The 22358-nt window shown below is 42.1% G+C and overlaps 1 protein-coding gene across 3 annotated transcripts in view; it reads right to left on the bottom strand.

The window, feature by feature from the left end:
* Nucleotides 1-22048, bottom strand: part of PLGRKT (plasminogen receptor with a C-terminal lysine) — a 48512-nt gene extending 26464 nt beyond the window's left edge. Inside the window, exons 1-3 of one of the 3 annotated variants that reach the window (XM_043891220.1) lie at nucleotides 21920-22047; nucleotides 16766-16893; nucleotides 14653-14739 (exon numbers count right to left, since the gene is read on the bottom strand). In XM_043891220.1, coding sequence (XP_043747155.1) covers nucleotides 14653-14733 — 81 coding nt within the window. In that variant the 5' untranslated portion in view covers nucleotides 14734-14739; nucleotides 16766-16893; nucleotides 21920-22047. Of the gene's footprint in view, nucleotides 1-14652; nucleotides 14740-16765; nucleotides 16894-21624; nucleotides 21762-21919 lie in introns of those variants that run through there. The other 2 variants (XM_043891219.1, XM_043891221.1) reach the window with 2 other exon arrangements.
* Between the last annotated feature and the right edge of the window lie 310 nt (nucleotides 22049-22358).

The following is a 22358-nucleotide window of genomic DNA, read 5'->3' as shown; positions in this document are numbered from 1 at the left end:
CAAGGTCTGTTCCCTGAGTCATATCTGCAATAGTCCGTTTGGCATATAAAGTAATATATTCACAGGTTTCAGGGATTAGGGTGTAGACAACTTTACAGGGTCTTTATTCTGCCTGCCACATTCATACCACAAATATCTGGTTATTTGCAGCATACCTCACCATCTTCCCACCAAATAAGATGTGAAGTTCCTTGAATATAGAGCTTGTACCTTTTATATGTCTGAATCCTGCTTAGCATGTAACACATAATTTCATATATATTAAATAACTATATTTTTGGTTTGTAACTATACTTCATTTTCTTAACACCAAACGCTATACAGACTTACAGGTCAAAGGCTGGCTCTTGTGTAATTTTTTTTGTCATTAGGTTGTTGCCTGCTCTTAGTGAACAATTAATAAACTGCCCTCTAATCTTTACATGGACCATGACTGCTTTGCCTACAGAAACACTACAGAACAGCAAGGACCCATGGAATCTTTCCTTCCCTCCTTTTTTTTCTGCTTTGTGCTTGTAGTTTCCATCCTGTTTTAGAAATACCAAAATGCTTTTCTGGCCACTTAGATCACATATCATGGGCTTCCCTGGTGGCTCAGACAGTAAAGAGCCTGCCTGCAATGTGGGAGACCCGGGTTTGATCCCTGCGTTGGGAAGATCCCCTGGAAAAGGAAATGGCAACCCACTCCAGTATTCTTGCCTGGAGAATTCCACGGATGGAGGAGCCTGGTGGGCTACAGTCCACGGGGTCACAAAGAGTCAGACACGACTGAGCAACTAACACTAGGTCATATATAATTGGTTTAGGTGTGCCATCTATTGGCATTTTTAAGAACATATTCATTTTTACCTGAGATACTTGGCTGAGTACAGCCATTCATTCACTGTCTGCATTAACAGAGGCTAGACAAAGCAGTGAGAAACTGACTTTTGCTGATGATCTGAAAACATTATTAAATTGAGTAGTGTGAGGAGGAGCCAAGATGGCGGAGGAGTAGGACGGGGAGACCACTTTCTCTCCTACAAATTCATTGAAAGAATAACTGAACGCAGAGCAAACTTCACAGAACAACTTCTGATCGCTAGCTGAGGTCATCAGGCGCCCAGAAAAGCAGCCCATTGTCTTCGAAAGGAGGTAGGACAAAATATAAAAGACAAAAAGTGAGACAAAAGAGCTGAGGACGGAGATTCGTCCCGGGAAGGGAGTCTTGGGCGGCATTGCTTGGGGTAGGGTCCGGGCCTGAGTGCCCTGAGGACAATCGGAGGGAGCTTCTGTGAGGTGCCAACTTGAACTGTGGGAGACCAAAAGAGAGAGAGTACATTAACCGGCCCGAACACACTGCCGGCCGTTCGCAGAACAAAGGGACTGAGAAAGTCCAGAGAAGAGCTCGCAGGCTGTGGACCGGCCCAGCCGCGCCGGAGGCAGAAGGCAGGAGGCAGGGGGGAGGGGAAGGTCGCGGCGAGACACAGGGCGCAGGCACCCGACCGGCTCCGGCGGGGACTGGGGCTGGGGACACGGAGGGCGGAAGGCACGCGCACCTGACTGGCGCCAGCGGAAACTGAGACTGGGTCCGCGGAAGGGAGTGGGCGCGCCACACCTGAGGAGAGTGCGCCCACCAAGCCCCTGGCTGCCTGGACCGCTCTGACGGGGAAGGCACAGAGGGCAGGCGCAGCTTTTCGCTCCGCGCTTTTGTGGAACACCTGAGGGCTGGAACCTCGCGCAGCGCGGGGCGCGCCCCATATAGAACAGCCGGGAGCCTGAGCAGCGCAGACGGAGAAAGCGGCATCAGCCCCTCCCGGCAGCGCCAGCCCGTCCCAGCGGCGCAAGCCCGCCCTCACAGCGCCAGCCCCTCCCTGCAGCGCCAGCCCATCCCCGCAGCGTCAGCCCATCCCCGCAGCGTCAGCCCCTCCCCGCAGAGCGACGGAACTAGCTACCTGAATAAGAGTCCACCTCCGCCCGCCTGTGTCAGGACGGAAATGAGGCTCTGAAGAGACCGGCAAACAGAAGTCAAATAAACATAGGGAACCGCTTCAGAAGGGACTGGTGCAACAGATTAAAATCCCTCTAGAAAACACCGACTACACCGTAAGGGGCCTGTAGATACCGAGAAGTGTAAGCTGGAACGAGGAGCTATCTGAAACTGAGCCGAACCCACACTGACTGCAACAGCTCTAGAGAAACTCCTAGATATAATTTTACTTTTTTCTTTTTTTATTTTTTATTTTTTCTCTTTTATTTTCCTTTAAAATCCCCTATTACTCCCCCATTACTCCTTAACTTTCATTTTCATAGATTTTTGCGATTTTTTTAATTAGGGGGAAAAAAAAATTTTTTTTTCTTTTTTCTTCTTTTTTTTTCTTTTTCTTTCCTTTTTCTCTTCTATTTTCTATTTTTCTTTTCCTCTTATTTCTTTTAAAGTCCTCTAGTACTCCTCTACTACTCCTTAATTTTCATTTTCAACACACTATAACCTTACAAAAAAAAAAAAAAGAGAAGCCCTATTTTTAAACCGAAGATTATTCTCTCCCAATCTTGACTCTCTGTTTTTTACCTCAGAACACCTCTATTTCCTCCTTTCCCCTTTTCTTCCCAATCCAATTCTGTGAATCTTTGTAGGTGACTGGGCTACGGAGAACACTCTGGGAACAGACAGCTGCGTAGATCTGTCTCTCTCCTCTTGAGTCCCCCTTTTTCTCCTCCTGCTCATCTCTATCTCCCTCCTCCCTCTCCTCTTCTTCATGTAACTCTGTGAACCTCTCTGGGTATGCCTAACAGGGGAGAATCTTTTCACCATTAACCTAGAAGTTTTCTTATCAGTGCTGTATAGCTGGAGAAGTCCTGAGACTACAGGAAGAATAAAATTGAAATCCAGAGGCAGGAGACTTAAGCCCAAAACCTGAGAACACCAGAAAACTCCTGACTACATGGAACTTTAAGTAATAAGCGACCGTCCAAAAGCCTCCATACCTACACTGAAACCAACCACCACCCAAGAGCCAATAAGTTATAGAGCAAGACATACCACGCAAATTCTCCAGCAACGCAGGAACATAGCCCTGAACGTCAACATACAGGCTGCCCAAGGTCACACCTAACACATAGACCCATCTCAAAACTCATTACTGGGCACTCCATTGCTCTCCAAAGAGAAGAAATCAAGTTCCACGCACCAGAACACTGACGCAAGCTTCCCTAACCAGGAAACCTTGACAAGCCAATCGTCTAACCCCACCCACTGGGTAAATCTTCCACAATAAAAAGGAACCACAGACCTCCAGAATACAGAAAGCCCACTCCAGACACAGCAATCTAAACAAGATGAAAAGGCAGAGAAATACCCAACAGGTAAAGGAACATGAAAAATGCCCACCAAGTCAAACAAAAGAGGAGGAGATAGGGAATCTACCTGAAAAAGAATTTAGAATAATGATAATAAAAATGATCCAAAATCTTGAAAACAAAAAGGAGTTACAGATAAATAGCCTGGAAACAAAAATTGAAAAGATACAAGAAATGTTTAATAAAGACCTAGAAGAAATAAAAAAGACTCAATTAAAAATGAGTAATGCAATGAATGAGATCAAAAACACTTTGGAGGGAACCAAGAGTAGAATAACGGAGGCAGAAGATAGGATAAGTGAGGTAGAAGATAAAATGGTGGAAATAAATGAAGCAGAGAGGAAAAAAGAAAAAAGGATCAAAAGAAATGAGGACAACCTCAGGGACCTCTGGGACAATGTGAAACGCCCCAACATTCGAATCATAGGAGTCCCAGAAGAAGAAGACAAAAAGAAAGGCCATGAGAAAATACTCGAGGAGATAATAGCTGAAAACTTCCCTAAAATGGGGAAGGAAATAGCCACCCAAGTCCAAGAAACCCAGAGAGTCCCAAACAGGATAAACCCAAGGCGAAACACCCCAAGACACATATTAATCAAATTAACAAAGATCAAACACAAAGAACAAATATTAAAAGCAGCAAGGGAGAAACAACAAATAACACACAAAGGGATTCCCATAAGGATAACAGCTGATCTATCAATAGAAACCCTCCAGGCCAGAAGGGAATGGCAGGACGTACTGAAAGTAATGAAAGAGAATAACCTACAACCTAGATTACTGTATCCAGCAAGGATCTCATTCAGATATGAAGGAGAATTTAAAAGCTTTACAGATAAGCAAAAGCTGAGAGAATTCAGCACCACCAAACCAGCTCTTCAACAAATGCTAAAGGATCTTCTCTAGACAGGAAATGCAGAAAGGTTGTATAAACGTGAACCCAAAACAACAAAGTAAATGGCAACGGGACCACACCTATCAATAATTACCTTAAATGTAAATGGGTTGAATGCCCCAACCAAAAGACAAAGATTGGCTGAATGGATACAAAAACAAGACCCCTATATATGCTGTCTACAAGAGACCCACCTCAAAACAAGAGACACATACAGACTGAAAGTGAAGGGCTGGAAAAAAATATTTCATGCAAACGGAGACCAAAAGAAAGCAGGAGTCACAATACTCATATCATAAAATAGACTTTCAAATAAAGGATGTGAAAAGAGACAAAGAAGGACACTACATAATGATCAAAGGATCAATCCAAGAAGAAGATATAACAATTATAAATATATATGCACCCAACATAGGAGCACCACAATATGTACGGCAAACACTAACGAGTATGAAAGAGGAAATTAATAGTAACACAATAATAGTGGGAGACTTTAATACCCCACTCACAACTATGGATAGATCAACTAAACAGAAAATTAACAAGGAAACACAAACCTTAAATGACACAATGGACCAGCTAGACCTAATTGATATCTATAGGACATTTCACCCCAAAACAATCAACTTCACCTTTTTCTCAAGTGCACACGGAAACTTCTCCAGAATAGATCACATCCTGGGCCATAAATCTGGTCTTGGAAAATTCAAAAAAATTGAAATCATTCCAGTCATCTTTTCTGACCACAGTGCAGTAAGATTAGATCTCAATTACAGGAAAAAAATTGTTAAAAATTCAAACATATGGAGGCTAAATAACACGCTTCTGAATAACCAACAAATCATAGAAGAAATCAAAAAAGAAATCAAAATATGTATAGAAATGAATGAAAATGAAAACACAACAACCCAAAACCTATGGGACACTGTAAAAGCAGTGCTTAGGGGAAGGTTCATAGCATTACAGGCTTATATCAAGAAACAAGAAAAAAACCAAATAAATAACCTAACTCTACACCTAAAGCAATTAGAGAAGGAAGAAATGAAGAACCCCAGGGTTAGCAGAAGGAAAGAAATCTTAAAAATCAGGGCAGAAATAAATGCAAAAGAAACTAAAGAGACCATAGCAAAAATCAACAAAGCTAAAAGCTGGTTTTTTGAAAAAATAAACAAAATTGACAAACCATTAGCAAGACTCATTAAGAAGCAAAGAGAGAAGAACCAAATTAACAAAATTAGAAATGAAAATGGAGAGATCACAACAGACAACACTGAAATCCAAAGGATCATAAGAGACTACTACCAGCAGCTCTATGCCAATAAAATGGACAACTTGGATGAAATGGACAAATTCTTAGAAAAGTATAACCTTCCAAAACTGAACCAGGAAGAAATAGAAGATCTTAACAGACCCATCACAAGCAAGGAAATCGAAACTGTAATCAAAAATCTTCCAGCAAACAAAAGCCCAGGACCAGATGGCTTCACAGCTGAATTCTACCAAAAATTTAGAGAAGAGCTAACACCTATCTTACTCAAACTCTTCCAGAAAATTTCAGATGAAGGTAAGCTTCCAAACTCATTCTATGAGGCCACCATCACCCTTATTCCAAAACCAGACAAAGATGCCACAAAAAAAGAAAACTACAGACCAATATCACTGATGAACATAGATGCAAAAATCCTTAACAAAATTCTAGCAAACAGAATCCAACAACATATTAAAAAAATCATACACCACGACCAAGTGGGCTTTATCCCAGGAATGCAAGGATTCTTTAATATCTGCAAATCAATCAATGTAATACACCACATTAACAAATTGAAAGATAAAAACCATATGATTATCTCAATAGATGCAGAGAAAGCCTTTGACAAAATTCAACACTCATTTATGATTAAAACTCTCCAAAAAGCAGGAATAGAAGGAACATACCTCAACATAATAAAAGCTATATATGACAAACCCACAGCAAGCATCACCCTCAATGGTGAAAAATTGAAAGCATTTCCCCTGAAATCAGGAACAAGACAAGGGTGCCCACTCTCACCACTACTATTCAACATAGTGTTGGAAGTTTTGGCCACAGCAATCAGAGCAGAAAAAGAAGTAAAAGGAATCCACATAGGAAAAGAAGAAGTGAAACTCTCACTGTTTGCAGACGACATGATCCTCTACATAGAAAACCCTAAAGACTCTACCAGAAAATTACTAGAGCTAATCAATGAATATAGTAAAGTTGCAGGATATAATATTAACACACAGAAATCCCTTGCATTCCTATATACTAACAATGAAAAAACAGAAAGAGAAATTAAGGAAACAATACCGTTCACCATTGCAACAAAAAGAATAAAATACTTAGGAGTATATCTACCTAAAGAAACAAAAGACCTATACATAGAAAACTATAAAACACTGATGAAAGAAATCAAAGAGGACACAAACAGATGGAGAAACATACCGTGTTCATGGATTTGAAGAATCAATATTGTCAAAATGGCTATTCTACCCAAAGCAATCTATAGATTCAATGCAATCCCTATCAAGCTACCAATGGTATTTTTCACAGAACTAGAACAAATAATTTCACAATTTGTATGGAAATACAAAAAACCTCGAATAGCCAAAGTAATCCTGAGAAAGAAGAATGGAACTGGAGGAATCAACCTGCCTGACTTTAGACTCTACTACAAAGCCACAGTCATCAAGACAGTATGGTACTGGCACAAAGACAGAAATATAGATCAATGGAACAGAATAGAAAGCCCAGAGATAAATCCACGAACCTATGGACACCTTATCTTTGACAAAGGAGGCAAGGATATACAATGGAAAAAAGACAACCTCTTTAACAAGTGGTGCTGGGAAAACTGGTCAACCACTTGTAAAAGAATGAAACTAGAACACTTTCTAACACCATACACAAAAATTAACTCAAAATGGATTAAAGATCTAAATGTAAGACCAGAAACTATAAAACTCCTAGAGGAGAACATAGGCAAAACACTCTCCGACATAAATCACAGCAAGATCCTCTATGACCCACCTCCCAGAATATTGGAAATAAAAGCAAAACTAAACAAATGGGACCTAATGAAACTTAAAAGCTTTTGCACTACAAAGGAAACTATAAGTAAGGTGAAAAGACAGCCCTCAGATTGGGAGAAAATAATAGCAAATGAAGAAACAGACAAAGGATTAATCTCAAAAATATACAAGCAACTCCTGCAGCTCAATTCCAGAAAAATAAATGACCCAATTCAAAAATGGGCCAAAGAACTAAACAGACATTTCTCCAAAGAAGACATACAGATGGCTAACAAACACATGAAAAGATGCTCAACATCACTCATTATTAGAGAAATGCAAATCAAAACCACAATGAAGTACCATTACACGCCAGTCAAGATGGCTGCTATCCAAAAGTCTACAAGCAATAAATGCTGGAGAGGGTGTGGAGAAAAGGGAACCCTCTTACACTGTTGGTGGGAATGCAAGCTAGTACAGCTGCTATGGAAAACAGTGTGGAGATTTCTTAAAAAACTGGAAATAGACCTGCCATATGACCCAGCAATCCCACTTCTGGGCATACACACTGAGGAAACCAGATCTGAAAGAGACACATGCACCCCAATGTTCATTGCAGCACTGTTTATAATAGCCAGGACATGGAAGCAACCTAGATGCCCATCAGCAGATGAATGGATAAGGAAGCTGTGGTACATATACACCATGGAATATTACTCAGCCGTTAAAAAGAATTCATTTGAACCAGTCCTAATGAGATGGATGAAACTGGAGCCCCTTATACAGAGTGAAGTAAGCCAGAAAGATAAAGAACATTACAGCATACTAACGCATATATATGGAATTTAGAAAGATGGTAACGATAACCCTATATGCAAAACAGAAAAAGAGACACAGAAATACAGAACAGACTATTGAACTATGTGGGAGAATGTGAGGGTGGGATATTTCAAAAGAATAGCATGTATACTATCTATGGTGAAACAGGTCACCAGCCCAGGTGGGATGCATGAGACAAGTGCTCGGGCCTGGTGCACTGGGAAGACCCAGAGGAATCAGGTGGAGAGGGAGGTGGGAGGGGGGATCGGGATGGGGAATACGTGTAAATCTATGGCTGATTCATATCAATGTATGACAAAACCCACTGAAATGTTGTGAAGTATTAGCCTCCAACTAATAAAAAATTTAAAAAAAATAAAAAATAAAAAATAAATTGAGTAGTGTGAAATCCCCTCAGCTCAACTGCAACCAATTTGTAAACAAAAAAGAAACCTTTTTGATCTGAAGCCTTTTATAAATTTTTTATTAACCAGATTCCAGTGATTGATTTAACTTCATGATTGACTTACTTAAACTGAAAACTTATTTGGCTTTATTGCCAATGTATGCTATATTGTCACTGCCAATCACCAATTGCAGTTATGTAGCAAAAGGAAAGAGCAAAGGTTCTCAACCCAGGCTGTGGATTATAGTCCCTTGAAGAGCTTAATACAACTACATGCCTGGCCATGAAGGGATCTGATTGGTCTGGAGTGGGACTTGTACATTCAAAAGACCCCCTGAATCGAATATACAGCCAGAGTTGGAAACCTGGACACTGGTATAAGATGTAGCTGAATCTCTAATTCTGGTCCTTTCTTCTGAAAGAAAAACACCAATAATGTGGAATTATCAAGTTATGATTTATCTTTTTTTTTTTTTTTTTACCAAAAAAGTAGAACTTAAAAAAAACCCACTGGGAAAAGGATTCTAGTTATTAGGCCTCTTTTAAATAAATGTATTGCTTTATTTTTTCTATTTATGCTTTTTAATTGAAGTGCCATTAAATAGGAAAAGAGCCAAGAGACATGACCTCACCGACTAGAGATATTAGTAGGCCAAGTGTTTTAATTGGGCTTTCTTAAACCTCCCCTTTGAAGAATTTACATGTCATTTCCCACCCCAGGGACCCATTTCTTCCATTTTCAGAGCCATGCTTAGTTTTAGGGACTCTGGGACATTCCAGTCTAGCTTTAGCTGTCTGGGTTCATTCAGCGTGTAGGGAAGAACCCATAGGTAGCTTCAGGGGTATTGTGATAATATAATTATTCAATTTAGTCATGGATTCATCCATGTTCATTTTATTATGCTTCATAATTGACAAATATATTCTCTTATATATATAAAATATGCCATTATGTTTCTTATTTAAAAAGAAATAGCTCCACGCCTTAAAATGATGCTAGATGTGTAATTCCTTTAAATGTGAAGCATTTAAGGACCAAGACAATCTTCCCAAACTGCTACAGATGAGTATGCCTCTCCCTTGGCTGCCCCAGTTAGGATGAAAACTCGGGCAGCTTTAGTGTTGGAAGGCTGCTTCAACTGTGTTGATCTATACTCTTTTTTGTCATTCTCCATAAAATTAAAAGTAAAATAGTAAAGTATATCCTGGTCAACAAGGAAAAACTATCATCCTAACCAACTCATGTGTTGGATGAATCAACCTGCCGTTGACCTAAGCATTCTTGCTGAGTAGGTCGAGGATACAGGCCCTGCTCTTCAACCAGGCCATTTGTCAGGGTTGTGTTTGCAGTGAGCAACTTTGAGGGATGAAGCAACATCTCTTGCCAGTCAGAGAGCAGCCTTGCTCACCATTCATGATAAGAGTGATGGATTCTACAAGCTAACTGTTCTTCATCTGTGTCACAAACCCATGCATCCACCTCAACATCCAACCAGGCCCACCTTCATGGGGCTTCCGTGGAGCACAGAGAAAACTAGCAGCAACACTGTGCTCATGCTGCTTGCTGTGCTGGGACCAAGGCTTCTGCCAGCATCTGTGAAACAATAGCAGGCTAACTTGTTAACTTGCAAGTAGGGTAAAATTGCAGACTTTTCGTGGAGCCTGCCAGTTTGGGGGCAAAGGTAAGATGCTGATAGAGATGGTGTTCTGGAAGACACAGGAGAAGGGCCCTTGTTGGTTGGGTTAGAGGGTATCAGAAAGCTCCCTGAGATCTGGAAGCAAATGCTTTTGCACAAGTGGTGGTGGGAGTAGGAGGGTAGAATAAAGATCTTTCATTGTCTTGTGTGTTAAGTGAGCCTGAGAAACAAAATGTAGGGTCTAAACAAGACTCCCAGATGGTGCTTTGGTTGTGGCACATTCTTCTCTGGAGTAGGAGAAGGAAAGGATGTTATCATGACATCAGTGGGGCAGCAAGCCCCCCTCCCCAGCCAAAAGGCATGCAATGTGGCTGCGGCTGTTGGATCAGGGGTTCTGTAAAGCTGAAATAGTGGTGTCAGCCTTTAGGATATAGAACTCTGCATAGACTAAATATGTCAGATATCTGTTTGTTGAGTCCAGTGGTGGGAAGCCCTTTGAAACTAAGAGTAAAGTCAAACCCTTGCTGAGGCTCTGAGCTGCTCTTTCCCTTCTCCTGTCCTCCAACTTGAGCTGCTTCAGGGAAGATGGCTGAGTGTGCCCTGGAACTTCAGGGAGGGGAGAGGAAGGACTGAATGTTTATGGCTCTGCTGGATATGGGCACCATGTCTACTTGGTCCCATGCAGGGAGGGTGTGCTAAGTGCCAAGGTGGTCCAAAGTGCGAAGGATGCAGGGCGGAGCAGTGGCACCAGTGTTGGCTGAAAGGACGATGCCCCTGAGCTCTCCAGGGGCCAGGAGAGCACAGGGGAGGAAACAGTACCAATTCCAGGATAAGAAACCAAAGGGAAAAAATACATTTGTATTCCCTATCTTCCCCAGCTGGGAAATAGCCTAATCTCCTGAAACTATCATGATAACCCCTGAAATACCTATGTTAAAATCTTTGGTCTTTGTTCCCATAGAGCAAAATACAGCTGACAGGGTTTGAGCAGTTGGCAGTGAGAAAAGGAAATTAAAGTACACTGGACTGATTCAACATAACTGCAGTTGTGTCCCCTGAATATAAATGTATAATGTGCTTTGTTTTACTTGCTTTTATTGTAAATGTTCATAGTGACGAGAGGACACTCTCCCATTGGGGCATTCTCTGACCCCTTCCAAGAGGGCCAATAGAAACAATATATTCAATAGAGACAAAAAGAGAAAATCCCAGCCATCTCCAGAAGCCACTGCCCAATACAAGCTGCGCCACACACTGGACACAGGCACCAAAACGCATCCTGTGTTAGTTTTCTGGGGCTGCCATGGCACGGTACAGCAAACTGGGTGGCTTAAGCAACAGAAATAAACTGTCTCAGCTTTGGAGGCTAGAAGTCCTAAGTTAGGGTGTCAGCAGGGTTGGTACCTTGTATTTTTACATTTTTTTTTCCCAATTATTTTTATTAGTTGGAGGCCAATTACTTTACAAAATTGTACTGGTTTTTGCCATACATTGACATGAATCAGCCATGGATTTACATGTGTTCCCCATCCTGAACCCCCCTCCCACCTCCCTCCCCATCCCATCCCTCTGGGTCATCCCAGTGCACCAGCCCCGAGCACTTGTCTCATGCATCCAACCTGGAGGGTTGGTACCTTGTGAGGGCTGTGAAAGAAGGCTCTGTTTAAGGACTCTCTTCCTAGTCACATGACATTCTCCCTGTATGCATGTCTTTGTGTCCAAATTTTATAGCTGTCATACTGGATTAGAGCCACCACCCTAATGACCTCATTTTAACTAGATTACCTCTGTAGAGACTCTTATCTCCAAATAAGATCACGTTCTGAGGTAATAAGGGTTTGGATTTTAACATAAGAATTTGGGGGTGGGATGAGATCCAAACCCATAACATACCGCTTTCAAAAAGGGAGGCACTTTTGCTCCCTTTGTTGCAAACTTGTATATAGCCTGACTCCCCCCCTGCTTCCTTGGAGCAGTTTTCTCAGAGCTATAAGGTACTGTCTCCCAGACTTGGAGTCCTAAACATTCTCACCAAATAAGACAATTCTCTACTTTCAGGAAAAAAAAAAACCATGGAGGCAGTTAATTGGCCTATTACTAAGCTCCTGTTAAAAACCTAACCCCTAGAGAATTTGTGACTCTCAGGTCTGACATCCCCATTTTTGAGTGGATCAACTAGGACATGAAAATACAAGTAAAGTACACATTTGCTGATCAAATGAAAATAATAAATTTGAGGATGTGGCTAGCCGGGCCCTAGTGTCATCTCAGTTTTGCATAAAGTAGTAGAAGCTACTCTACTACTTTGGGGAAAACTTTATCCCCTACTCTGACACCTGAAGCAAAGCTACTGGCTCAATGGGCCCTTCGGGTTCACAGAGTTTGTCCTAAATGCCTGGGCCTGGTTCACCTTTGGTTCAGCTAAGCTGAAAACTAATGGTGCCGACAGTGCTCCTGCCAGTCTGACCTCAGTGCCAGCTATAGTGGGCAGAAGTCAAGGCTGTTCTCAAAGCTCTGGTCAGTCACACTGGGGGGCAATCTACCATGGGCCCTGAATGTCCCTACACTTTCTGGATAGGCCAAGAATGCAAGATCCAGACTAATCTTTGTTCAGGCCATTTCTTGAGGTTTTCCTTGAGGAAGGAGTTATAAAGGTCTCCCCACCTCAACTCCATCAACTCCCCACTCACTAGGAAAGCAGTAGATTCCCCGAGCCCAGTGTTCCTCGAGGGTGGCACAACCCACTGAGTGCACAGCACTCGTGTGAACCCATCCTTGTCACCTCCATCAGACTTGAGAAGCGTGGGGGATTGACATGAACCTCATGCTTATGCTCTTACTGTGCTGGGAGTAACAAAAAGGCCTCTGTTACACATAGGTGCCCCCCGTGTTGTGCCAGCATCCATGGAATAGTAATAGGCTAATCTCTGAGGTTGCAAGTAGGGTAAATCCTAAAACCTTCACAGACCCTGACTTCTGTAAAAAAGCCCTATAATTTCCAGAGGTTTTGGACAAGGACTCTCTGAGTATGTAACATACTCTGTTGGTTCATAAACCTAATGTTTGGTCACCTCTGGGTCACTTTATTCTGTTAAATAGTTCAGTTGCCCCATTCTTTGCAACAGTCCCATTCTCCCCAGAGAAATCTTTATCTTGTAGAAAACACTCTTATCATAATAATAATGACAACAGCAACAGCTGTATTATCGCCTCCAGTGTAGAGGTCAGGAGACTGAAGCACAAGACACAGTGAGTGAGTCAGGAGGTGGAAGCAGGATTCAAACCCAGGCTGCCTTGCTTTAGTCCCCACTTTTAACCAGTCACTGTATGTCTCACAATAGGACTGTCTACTCCTAGGGCTATAATGAACCGCAGGGGCCTAGAGATCTTTGTTAGAAATCTTAGGAAAATAAGTTCAGTCAAACTTTTAATACTTGATTTTGACATACAACATTTTTTTTTCAAACTTTAAATGCTTTGTTTTGTATTGGGGTTTAGCTGATTAACAATGCTGTAGTAGTTCCAGGTGAATAGCGAAGGAACTCAGCCGTACACATACATGTATCTGATATACATTTTAAAATACTTTTTAATAATGTATATTAGGCAACTAGACAGTTTTCTACTTTGCTTTGATATTTTTATCCAGCCATTGTATCAATTCAGTGTCAAATATTCACACTCTATTAAAATTTATTGTTGTTATAAAAAATTATCAAACAGTAGCTTGAAAAGTGAAAGTGAAAGTTGCTCAGTCATGTCTGACTCTTTGCAGCCCCATGGACTGTAGCCTGCCAGGCTCCTCTGTCCATGGAATTCTCCAGGCCAGAATAATGGAGTGGGCAGCCATTCCCCTCTCTAGGGGATCTTCCCAACTCAGGAACAACACAAATTTATTGCCTTCCAGTTCTGGAGATCAGAAGTTCAGAATGGACTGAAGGGATGGCATTCCCTCTGGAGGTTCTAGGAGAGAATCTATATCCTTACCTTTTCCAGTTTCTAGAGGCTGTCTGAACTTTTTACTCCATCTTCAAACTCAGCAGCATAGCATCTGCAAGTTTGTCTCTCTCTGATTCTGATCCTCCTTCCTCACTCTTTCTCTTTTAAGGATCTTTATGATTACATTGGACCCATCCAGAAAAACCAGGATAATCCAGGATCTCCCCCTACAAACTCCTCAGCTTACTCACACTGTAAAGTCCCTTTTGCCATAACATACTGACAGGGGGTTAGGATGCAGACATCGTTTTGGTGGGGTGGAGTAGGGGCATTATTCTGTTTGCCATATACTCTGTAAGCAGTTATCTTTTCCTTCTTTATGGAAATTTTTACATTAGGTATCTAGATTAAAGATTTAAACAAGTCCATTCATCAGATAATTAGTAGTCCATTTCATCTTGTCTTTGAGGGTAGAGCACCGAGAGTATTTTACCTTTGGGGAGGTTAAGGAGAACATAGCCCTGAAACACATTGTGACAGAAACTTTAACCACTGTAACAACATAAACTTTTTTTTTTTTAATGTACCTGAAGTCGGGAATTCATAAGCATGAACTCCTGTTGGCTTTTCATGTTCTCATTCATAGACTTTGAAAATATAAACCCCATCTTGACCTAAAAAATAAAAAAGCAAAGTTTAAAGCAATGTATTCTACATGCATCTTCACATGCTCTATTTTTCAGGCTACCATGAGCTTAAGACAAAATTTTAAAAAAAAAGAAAATTTTCTGACCTGGAACACATGATGGATTCTAGTCTTTGCTCCTAACTAGCTGTCTGATCTTGGACAGACTTAACCAGCAGTCTTTTCATGCTTTTAATTTTCATAAAGCAGGAAAAGATAACTGCTTAGAGTGTACAGCAATGCCTTAGAGTGACAGGATAATGCCCCTGGCCATCGTTTACTTACGTAAGAACAGCTAACTTAACTAGGTGATTTCCAAAATCTTTTCCTGTTCTATAGGTTTATATTTCCTGATTTTTCTTCCCATTGTATATCTGGAAGAACTAAACAAACAAAAACAAACAAAATCTCTCATTTTTTATGAGGGGCAGGGTGAACACCGTCTGCATTCTCTGGGTGAGCGCCGTCTGCATTCTCTGGGTAAGCGCCGTCTGCCTTCTCTGGGTGAACGCCGTCTGCCTTCTCTGGGTGAACACCGTCTGTATCTCTTACCTTCTGTATAGTTGGATGACAGAGCTTTTGCTTCTGATGAGGGGTGACTTAGAAGATGCACTGCACACCTTGAACACTGATTTCTCTGTGCTCTTCGCATTTATGCTTTAAGTGCATCAAGGTTACTATATCAATATTCTTCCTACAATCCTTTCCCCTCTCTTACCCAGTTTCTATTTCCATCCACCCATTCTAACATCCATTGGCCATTGTCCTGTAGCCTCATTTTTTTCTTATTAAGCTACTATTACAGTTCTCAAAATGGGGAAAACCTAAGGATACTTAAATGTCTTGGGAAACACAAATTTTAAATGAATACTTAGTATCGTTTATCCTATTTATCTTACTTAAGAAGTTCTTAAGTGGGCTAGCAATTCTAGATGATCCAGAACTCAGTATTTTGTTCTTAAGTCAACTGGGTAGGTACAGAAGACCTCACTTAGTTGTTGATTCTGCCTTCAGAACACTACAAAGCTCAGGAAAGTCATGACTCCTCTACCCTCCTCAACAATGTTGCTGATTCTCTTTGGTAAGCCATTGAGCACTTTGTGAGCCTCAGCTCAGAGTGGTCATTCTTAATGCTTTCTACCCAGGATTCACACTATTCTGTGGGAACCCTGGGCAGAGCTCCTATTTTCCATATCCTCAGCAAAAAAAAATCGTGGGTTCTAGCTTAACTGGTGAGAAGATAAAGGAAGAGGGAGGGCATTTCATGCCAGACATAATGGGTTATCCCTGCTAACGGGGCTCCAAGTAAGTGGATATTACACGCCAGACATCAGTGGCTTCCCTGTATTTTGGCCAGAGACACACCATGGATTATAGAAGGCTCCAAGCCAGAGTCAGCTTCAATGTTAGGCACAAGAGGCTGAGCCAGATGAGGAGAGGCACAATCCTGAACAGGCCTGGGAAGTCATGAGATTTCCCTACCCACCCCATTCCTCAGCTGCTGTCCTACTCCATCCTGTGACCAGAGGCACAGCCACCCAGTAAGGTGGAGAGATCTAGCAGAAGTTCTCTCCTGTCTCCACACTTTCATAGCCTCATGTTCACTGTCTCCAACAGCAGAGCAGAACTTGCCTGAAGGCAGAAGCAATATATTACCCATTCTGGCAGTCCCCAAGGTGTCTCTTTCCCACAAATGTTGCAGAAAGCATGATAAAAGAGAAAGTATAGCTCAAACAGTTGTCATTTCTTATTTTTCTTTTGCACGTAGGAGTAGATAATTGAATTTTTACATAGGCAGCAAACATTTATAAAGAAAATAGCTGTCCTCTAATTCCATTTACACACACACACATACATACCCACACACCCACACACACACCCTGTATGTCAGAGTTGGGTCCCATAGAGTGCTTCTATTTATAAGGGGGTGGACTCTCCTCTGAAGTGAAGTTACAATCCTCATGTAAGTCATCTAGGGAAGAGAAACTATCTGGAAAGTTAGGACTTAGGCATACCTCTTTCTCGGCCTTGCTGCCTTTGGTCTGGATTGTAGTTTGGCTATATCAGGGGATATTCCCACAGGTTACAGAGAGAAACTAAGCAGGAAGAATAGCTTCCCTGCAGTTTCCAAAGGAGACCACACCTGAAAACAAGTACACCACACCTTGTGAACTGTGCCCTGGAGTTCAGTATTCTCAACCTTCCCCTCTTTTCCGACTCTAACAAAGCCATTTTCCAAAGTCTAGCAGGTTCTTTAAGGTGTCCAGAATACTCTCAGCTTTCATTTTCCAACTCACAAAATATATACAGTATGTCCCCTACATACAAACAGATTCCATTCCAAGAGCACGTTTGTAAGTCCAATTTGTTTTTAAGTCTAACAGAGTTAGCCTAGATATCCAACTAACATGATCAGGTATATAGTACTGTACTGTACTAGGTACACATGAACTGATGTGATGATCTCATGGACACAGCCTTGTCTAACTCAATGAAACTATGAGCCAGGCTGTGTAGGGCCACCCAAGATGGACGGGTCATGGTGGAGAATTCTGACAAAGGTGGTCCACTGGAAAAGGGAATGGCAAACCACTTCAGTATTCTTGCCTTGAGAACCCCACTAATAGCATGAAAATCCAAAAAGATAGGACACTGAAAGATGAACTCCCCAGGTCAGCAGGTACCCAATATGCTACGGGAGATCAGTGGAGAAATAACTCCTGAGAGAATGAAGAGACGGAGCCAAAGCAAAAATAACACCCAGTTGTGGATGTTGTGGTGATGCAAGGAAGTTCGATGGTGTAAAGAGCAATATTGCATAGGAACCTGAAATGTTAGGTCCATGAATCAAGGCAAATTGGAAGTGATCAAACAGGAGATGGCAAGAGTGAACATCGACATTTTAGGAATCAGTGAACTAAAATGGACTGGATGGATGAATTTAACTCAGATGACCATTATATCTACTACTGAGGGCAAGAATCCCTTAGAAGAAATGGAGTAGCCATCATAGTAAACAAGAGAGTCTGAAATGCAGTATTTGGATGCAATCTCAAAAACGACAGAATAATCTCTGTTCGTTTCCAAGGCAAACCATTCAGTATCACAGTAATCCAAGTCTATGTCCCAACCAGTAATGCTGAAGAAGCTGAAGTTGAATGGTTCTATCAAGACCTACAAGACCTTCTAGAATTAACGTCCAAAAAAGATGTCCTTTTCACTATAGGGGACTGGAATGCAAAAGTAGGAAGTCAAGAGATACCTAGTAACAGGCAAATTTGACCTTGGAGTACAAAATGAGGCAGGTCAAAGGCTAACAGAGTTTTGCCAAGAGAACACACTGGTCATAGCAAACACCCTCTTCCAACAACACAAGAGAAGACTCTACACATGGACATCACCAGATGGTCAATACCGAAATCAGACTGATTATATTCTTTGCAGCCAGAGATGGAGAAGCTCTATACAGTCAGCAGAAACAAGACTGAGAACTGACTGTGGCTCAGATCATGAACTCCTTATTGCCAAATTCAGACTTAAATTGAAGAAAGTAGGGAAAACCACTAGACCACTGAGGTATGACCAGAATCAAATCCCTTAAGATTATACAGTGGAAGTGAGAAATAGATTCAAGGAATTAGATCTGATAGAGTGCCTGAAGAACTGTGGACCGAGGTTTATGACATTGTACAGGAGGCAGTGATCCAGACCATCCTCAAGAAAAAGAAATGCAAAAAGGCAAAATGGTTGCCTGAGGAGGTCTTACAAATAGCTAAGGAAAGAAGAGAAGCGAAAGGCAAAGGAGAAAAGGAAGGATATACCCATCTGAGTGCAGAGTTCCAAATAGCAAGGAGAGATAAGAAAGACTTCCTCAGCGATTAATGCAAAGAAATAGAGGAAAATAATAGAATGGGAAAGGCTAGAGATCTCTTCAAGAAAATTAGAGATACCAAGGGAATATTTCATGCAAAGATGGGCACAATAAAGGACAGAAATGGTACGGACCTAACAGAAGCAGAAGGTGTTAAGAAGGAGTGGCAACAATACACAGAAGAACTATACAAAAAAGATCTTCATAACACAGATAACCATGATGGTGTGATCACTCACCTAGAGCCAGACATCCTGGAATGTGAAGTCAAGTGGTCCTTAGGAAGCATCACTATGAACAAAGCTAGTGGAGGTGATGGAATTCCAGTTGAGCTCTTTCAAATCCTAAAAGATGATGCTGTGAAAGTGCTACACTCAATATGCCAGCACATTTGGAAAACTCAGCAGTGGCCACAGGACTGGAAAATGTCAGTTTTCATTCCAATCCCAAAGAAAGGCAATGCCAAAGAATGTTCAAACTACTGCACAATTGCACTCATCTCACATGCCAGCAAAGTAATGCTCACAATTCTCCATGCCAGGCTTCAACAGTACATGAACCATGAACTTCCATATGTTCAAGCCAGATTGAGAAAAGGCAGAGGAACCAGAGATCAAATTGCCAACATCCATTGGGTCATCAAAAAGGCAAGAGAGTTCCAGAAAAATATCTATTTCTTCCTTATTGACTATTCCAAAGCCTTTGACTCGGTGGATCACAACAGACTCTGGAAAATTCTTCAAGAGATGGGAATACCAGAGCATCTGACCTGCCTCCTGAGAAATCTGTATGCAGGTCAAGAATCAACAGTTAGAACTGGACATGGAACAACAGACTGGTTCCAAATCGGGGAAGGAGTACGTCAAGGCTGTATATTGTCACCCTTCTTATTTAACTTATATGCAGAGTACATCATTCGAATCTATATCTGGACTGGATGAAGCACAAGCTAGAATCAAGATTGCTGGGAGAAATATCAATAACTTCAGATATGCAGATGACATCACTCTTATGGCAGAAAGCAACGAAGAACTAAGAGCTTATTGATGAAAGTGAATGAGAGTGAAAAAGTTGGCTTAAAACTCAACATTCAGAAAACTAAGATCATGGCATCCAGTTCTATCCCTTCATGGCAAATAGATGGGGAAACAATGAAAACAGTGAGAGACTTTATTTTTGGGGGGCTCCAAAATCACTGCAGATGGTGACTGCAGCCATGAAATTAAAAGACACTTGCTCCTTGGAAGAAAAGCTATGACCAACCTAGACAGCATATTAAAAAGCAGAGACATTACTTTGCCAACAAAGGTCCATCTAGTCAAAGCTATGGTTTTTCTAGTAGTCATGTATGGATGTGAGAGTTGGACTATAAAGAAAGCTGAGCACTGAAGAATTGATGCTTTTGAACTGTGGTGTTGGAGAAGACTCTTGAGAGTCTCTTGGACTGCAAGGAGATCCAACCAGTCCATCCTAAAGGAAACCAGCCCTGAATATTCATTGGAAAGACTGATGCTGAAGCTGAAACTGCAATACTTTGACCACCTGATGAGAAGTGACTCACTTGAAAAGACCCTGATGCTGGGAAAGATTGAAGGTGGGAGGAGAAGGGGACAACAGAGGATGAGATGATTGGATGACATCACCGACTCAATGGACATGAGTTTGAGTAAGCTCCGGGAGTTGGAGATGGACAGGGAAGCCTGGCGTGCTGCAGTCCATGGAGTTGCAAAGAGTTGGACACGACAGAGCGACTGAACTGAACTGATTCTAGGTTTAAATAAAATACATAAAAAACAAACCAAAAATAAACCATTTTTAATCTTATAGTACAGTACTTTGAAAAGGTAGTAGTACAGTACAGCAGGTGACATACAGGGCCTGGTAACAGTACCAGCTAGCTATAGTACTGCTTCTTTTATGCTTGCCTCCGGACATCTGGGGTTTGAAAAAAAGATACTCTACTCCTGTACTCTATAAAGTACTGTACAGTACAGTACACAAAAGCACAACTACTTGTAGAAGATGTACACACGTGACAATGTATGCCAGATACATGAACTAACTTACATGGTTCAAGATACAAGCATACCATTCACATCTTTGAAAGTTGCCAATTTGAAGGTTCATATGTAGGGGACTTATTATATCAGAGGGCTTCCCTTGTGGCTCAGCTGTGGTAAAGAATCTCCCTGCAATGTGGGAGACCTGGGTTTGATCCCTGGGCTGGGAAGATCCCCTGGAGAAGGGAAAGGCTACCCACTCCAGTATTCTGGCCTGGAGAATTCCGTAGACTGTATAATTCATGAAGTCGCAGAGAGTCGGACACTACTGAGTGACTTTGACTCACTCATTGTATCAGAAAACAATTAAGAGTGACCTTGCAACAGGCATAACTTTGAATTCATTCAATTGTAGAAGGCAAGTCTTTAAAAAATGCCAACACTTTGTCATTGGTGACAAATACCTTGCTATTTACAACTTTGACACCAGTGTGTTTCAGAAGGCTAAGAATCCTGATTTGGGTCCCTGCCTTCCATTTTCCCCTCATTTACTCCTGAGATCTTAGAAAGGGCTCTTTGCGCCAGCCTTGCCTCAGCTGTGCTACACATTACAACAGGTAGGGGTATTTCTGAGGAGGAAGTGCTGGGGCTGTCCTCTTCAGGTCACATCTAAGAACTGGTATTTGATTTTACTTAAAAAAAAAAAAAAAAAGAATAATTCCATGACCTATAACTTCTGTTATCCAAGTTTCTGCAGTGACTCATTTCCTGATCGAATGACACATCAACTACCTATATATATGACTGGTTGCATGATTACAATCATTTCAATACGTCTTTGGGTTCCATTCAAATTAGGTCACTTCCCCTACAAATTCTAGCTCTGAGTTCCAGTCAAACTAACCCATTTCCCCTGCAAATTCCAGCCCGGAACTTATAGCTTCCGGGAGATTTTTCCCTAATTTATAACTCCGCCCGCTCACCTAGGACCGAATTATAGTACCTGGGAATTCCTGCCAGGTTATGCTGATTTCCGTTGACAACGCTTTGCCCACTTCCCCCAGTTTAATTACGATATGGGAGCGGCAGTCTTTGAGAGGAAAACCTACTCCTCCGAAACAAGGTTGGCGATACTGGTTGGCACTAGAAGCGGGAGAGCCAAGGGCGCTCACAAGGAAAGGGCACTCAGAGCGGCCCAGCAAGCCCGGAGCTCGGCGCCGGCAGACGTTGCCGCGAGGACCCGCCCTACCCCCAACAGCCTGCGGCCGGCCTGGTCCGCCCAGCCAACGCTCACTCACTGGACAGTGGAGGTGCGGGAGACACTGATCACAGCGAAGGCCTCCAGGCCTGAAGCTCCCCGAGACGGCGGCAAGGACCGGGCCTCGCCCCTCAAAATCTCCGGACTGGCTGGCCACGGCAGCCAAACAGCGCAGCTCTTGGCTTCCTTAAAGGGCCCGCTCCCCGACAGGCCATGGGAGGGGCAGATCAAAGAGGCAAATTCAAATCCAACCACTCAAATTTTGAGGGGAGTGGGCAGAGGAAGCAGAATGGAAATCTCACTTAAAGGCCTCAGTGAGGTTAGTTACTCATGAGGAACCTGAGCAATCATGCTCCCTTGTAGAGCTAAAATCTCCATACAGCACACTGACATAGTTTATTTAATTCGTTAGAGCCTCAGCCTCCTCTGGCTGTTAAATTGCCCACCATCAAAGTAGGGGAAAGGTTAGGACGTGAAAA

This window comes from Cervus elaphus, chromosome 29 (assembly GCF_910594005.1).
Source record: "Cervus elaphus chromosome 29, mCerEla1.1, whole genome shotgun sequence".
Lineage (NCBI taxonomy): Eukaryota > Metazoa > Chordata > Mammalia > Artiodactyla > Cervidae > Cervus > Cervus elaphus.
This window is presented reverse-complemented; position numbering and strand designations above follow the sequence as displayed.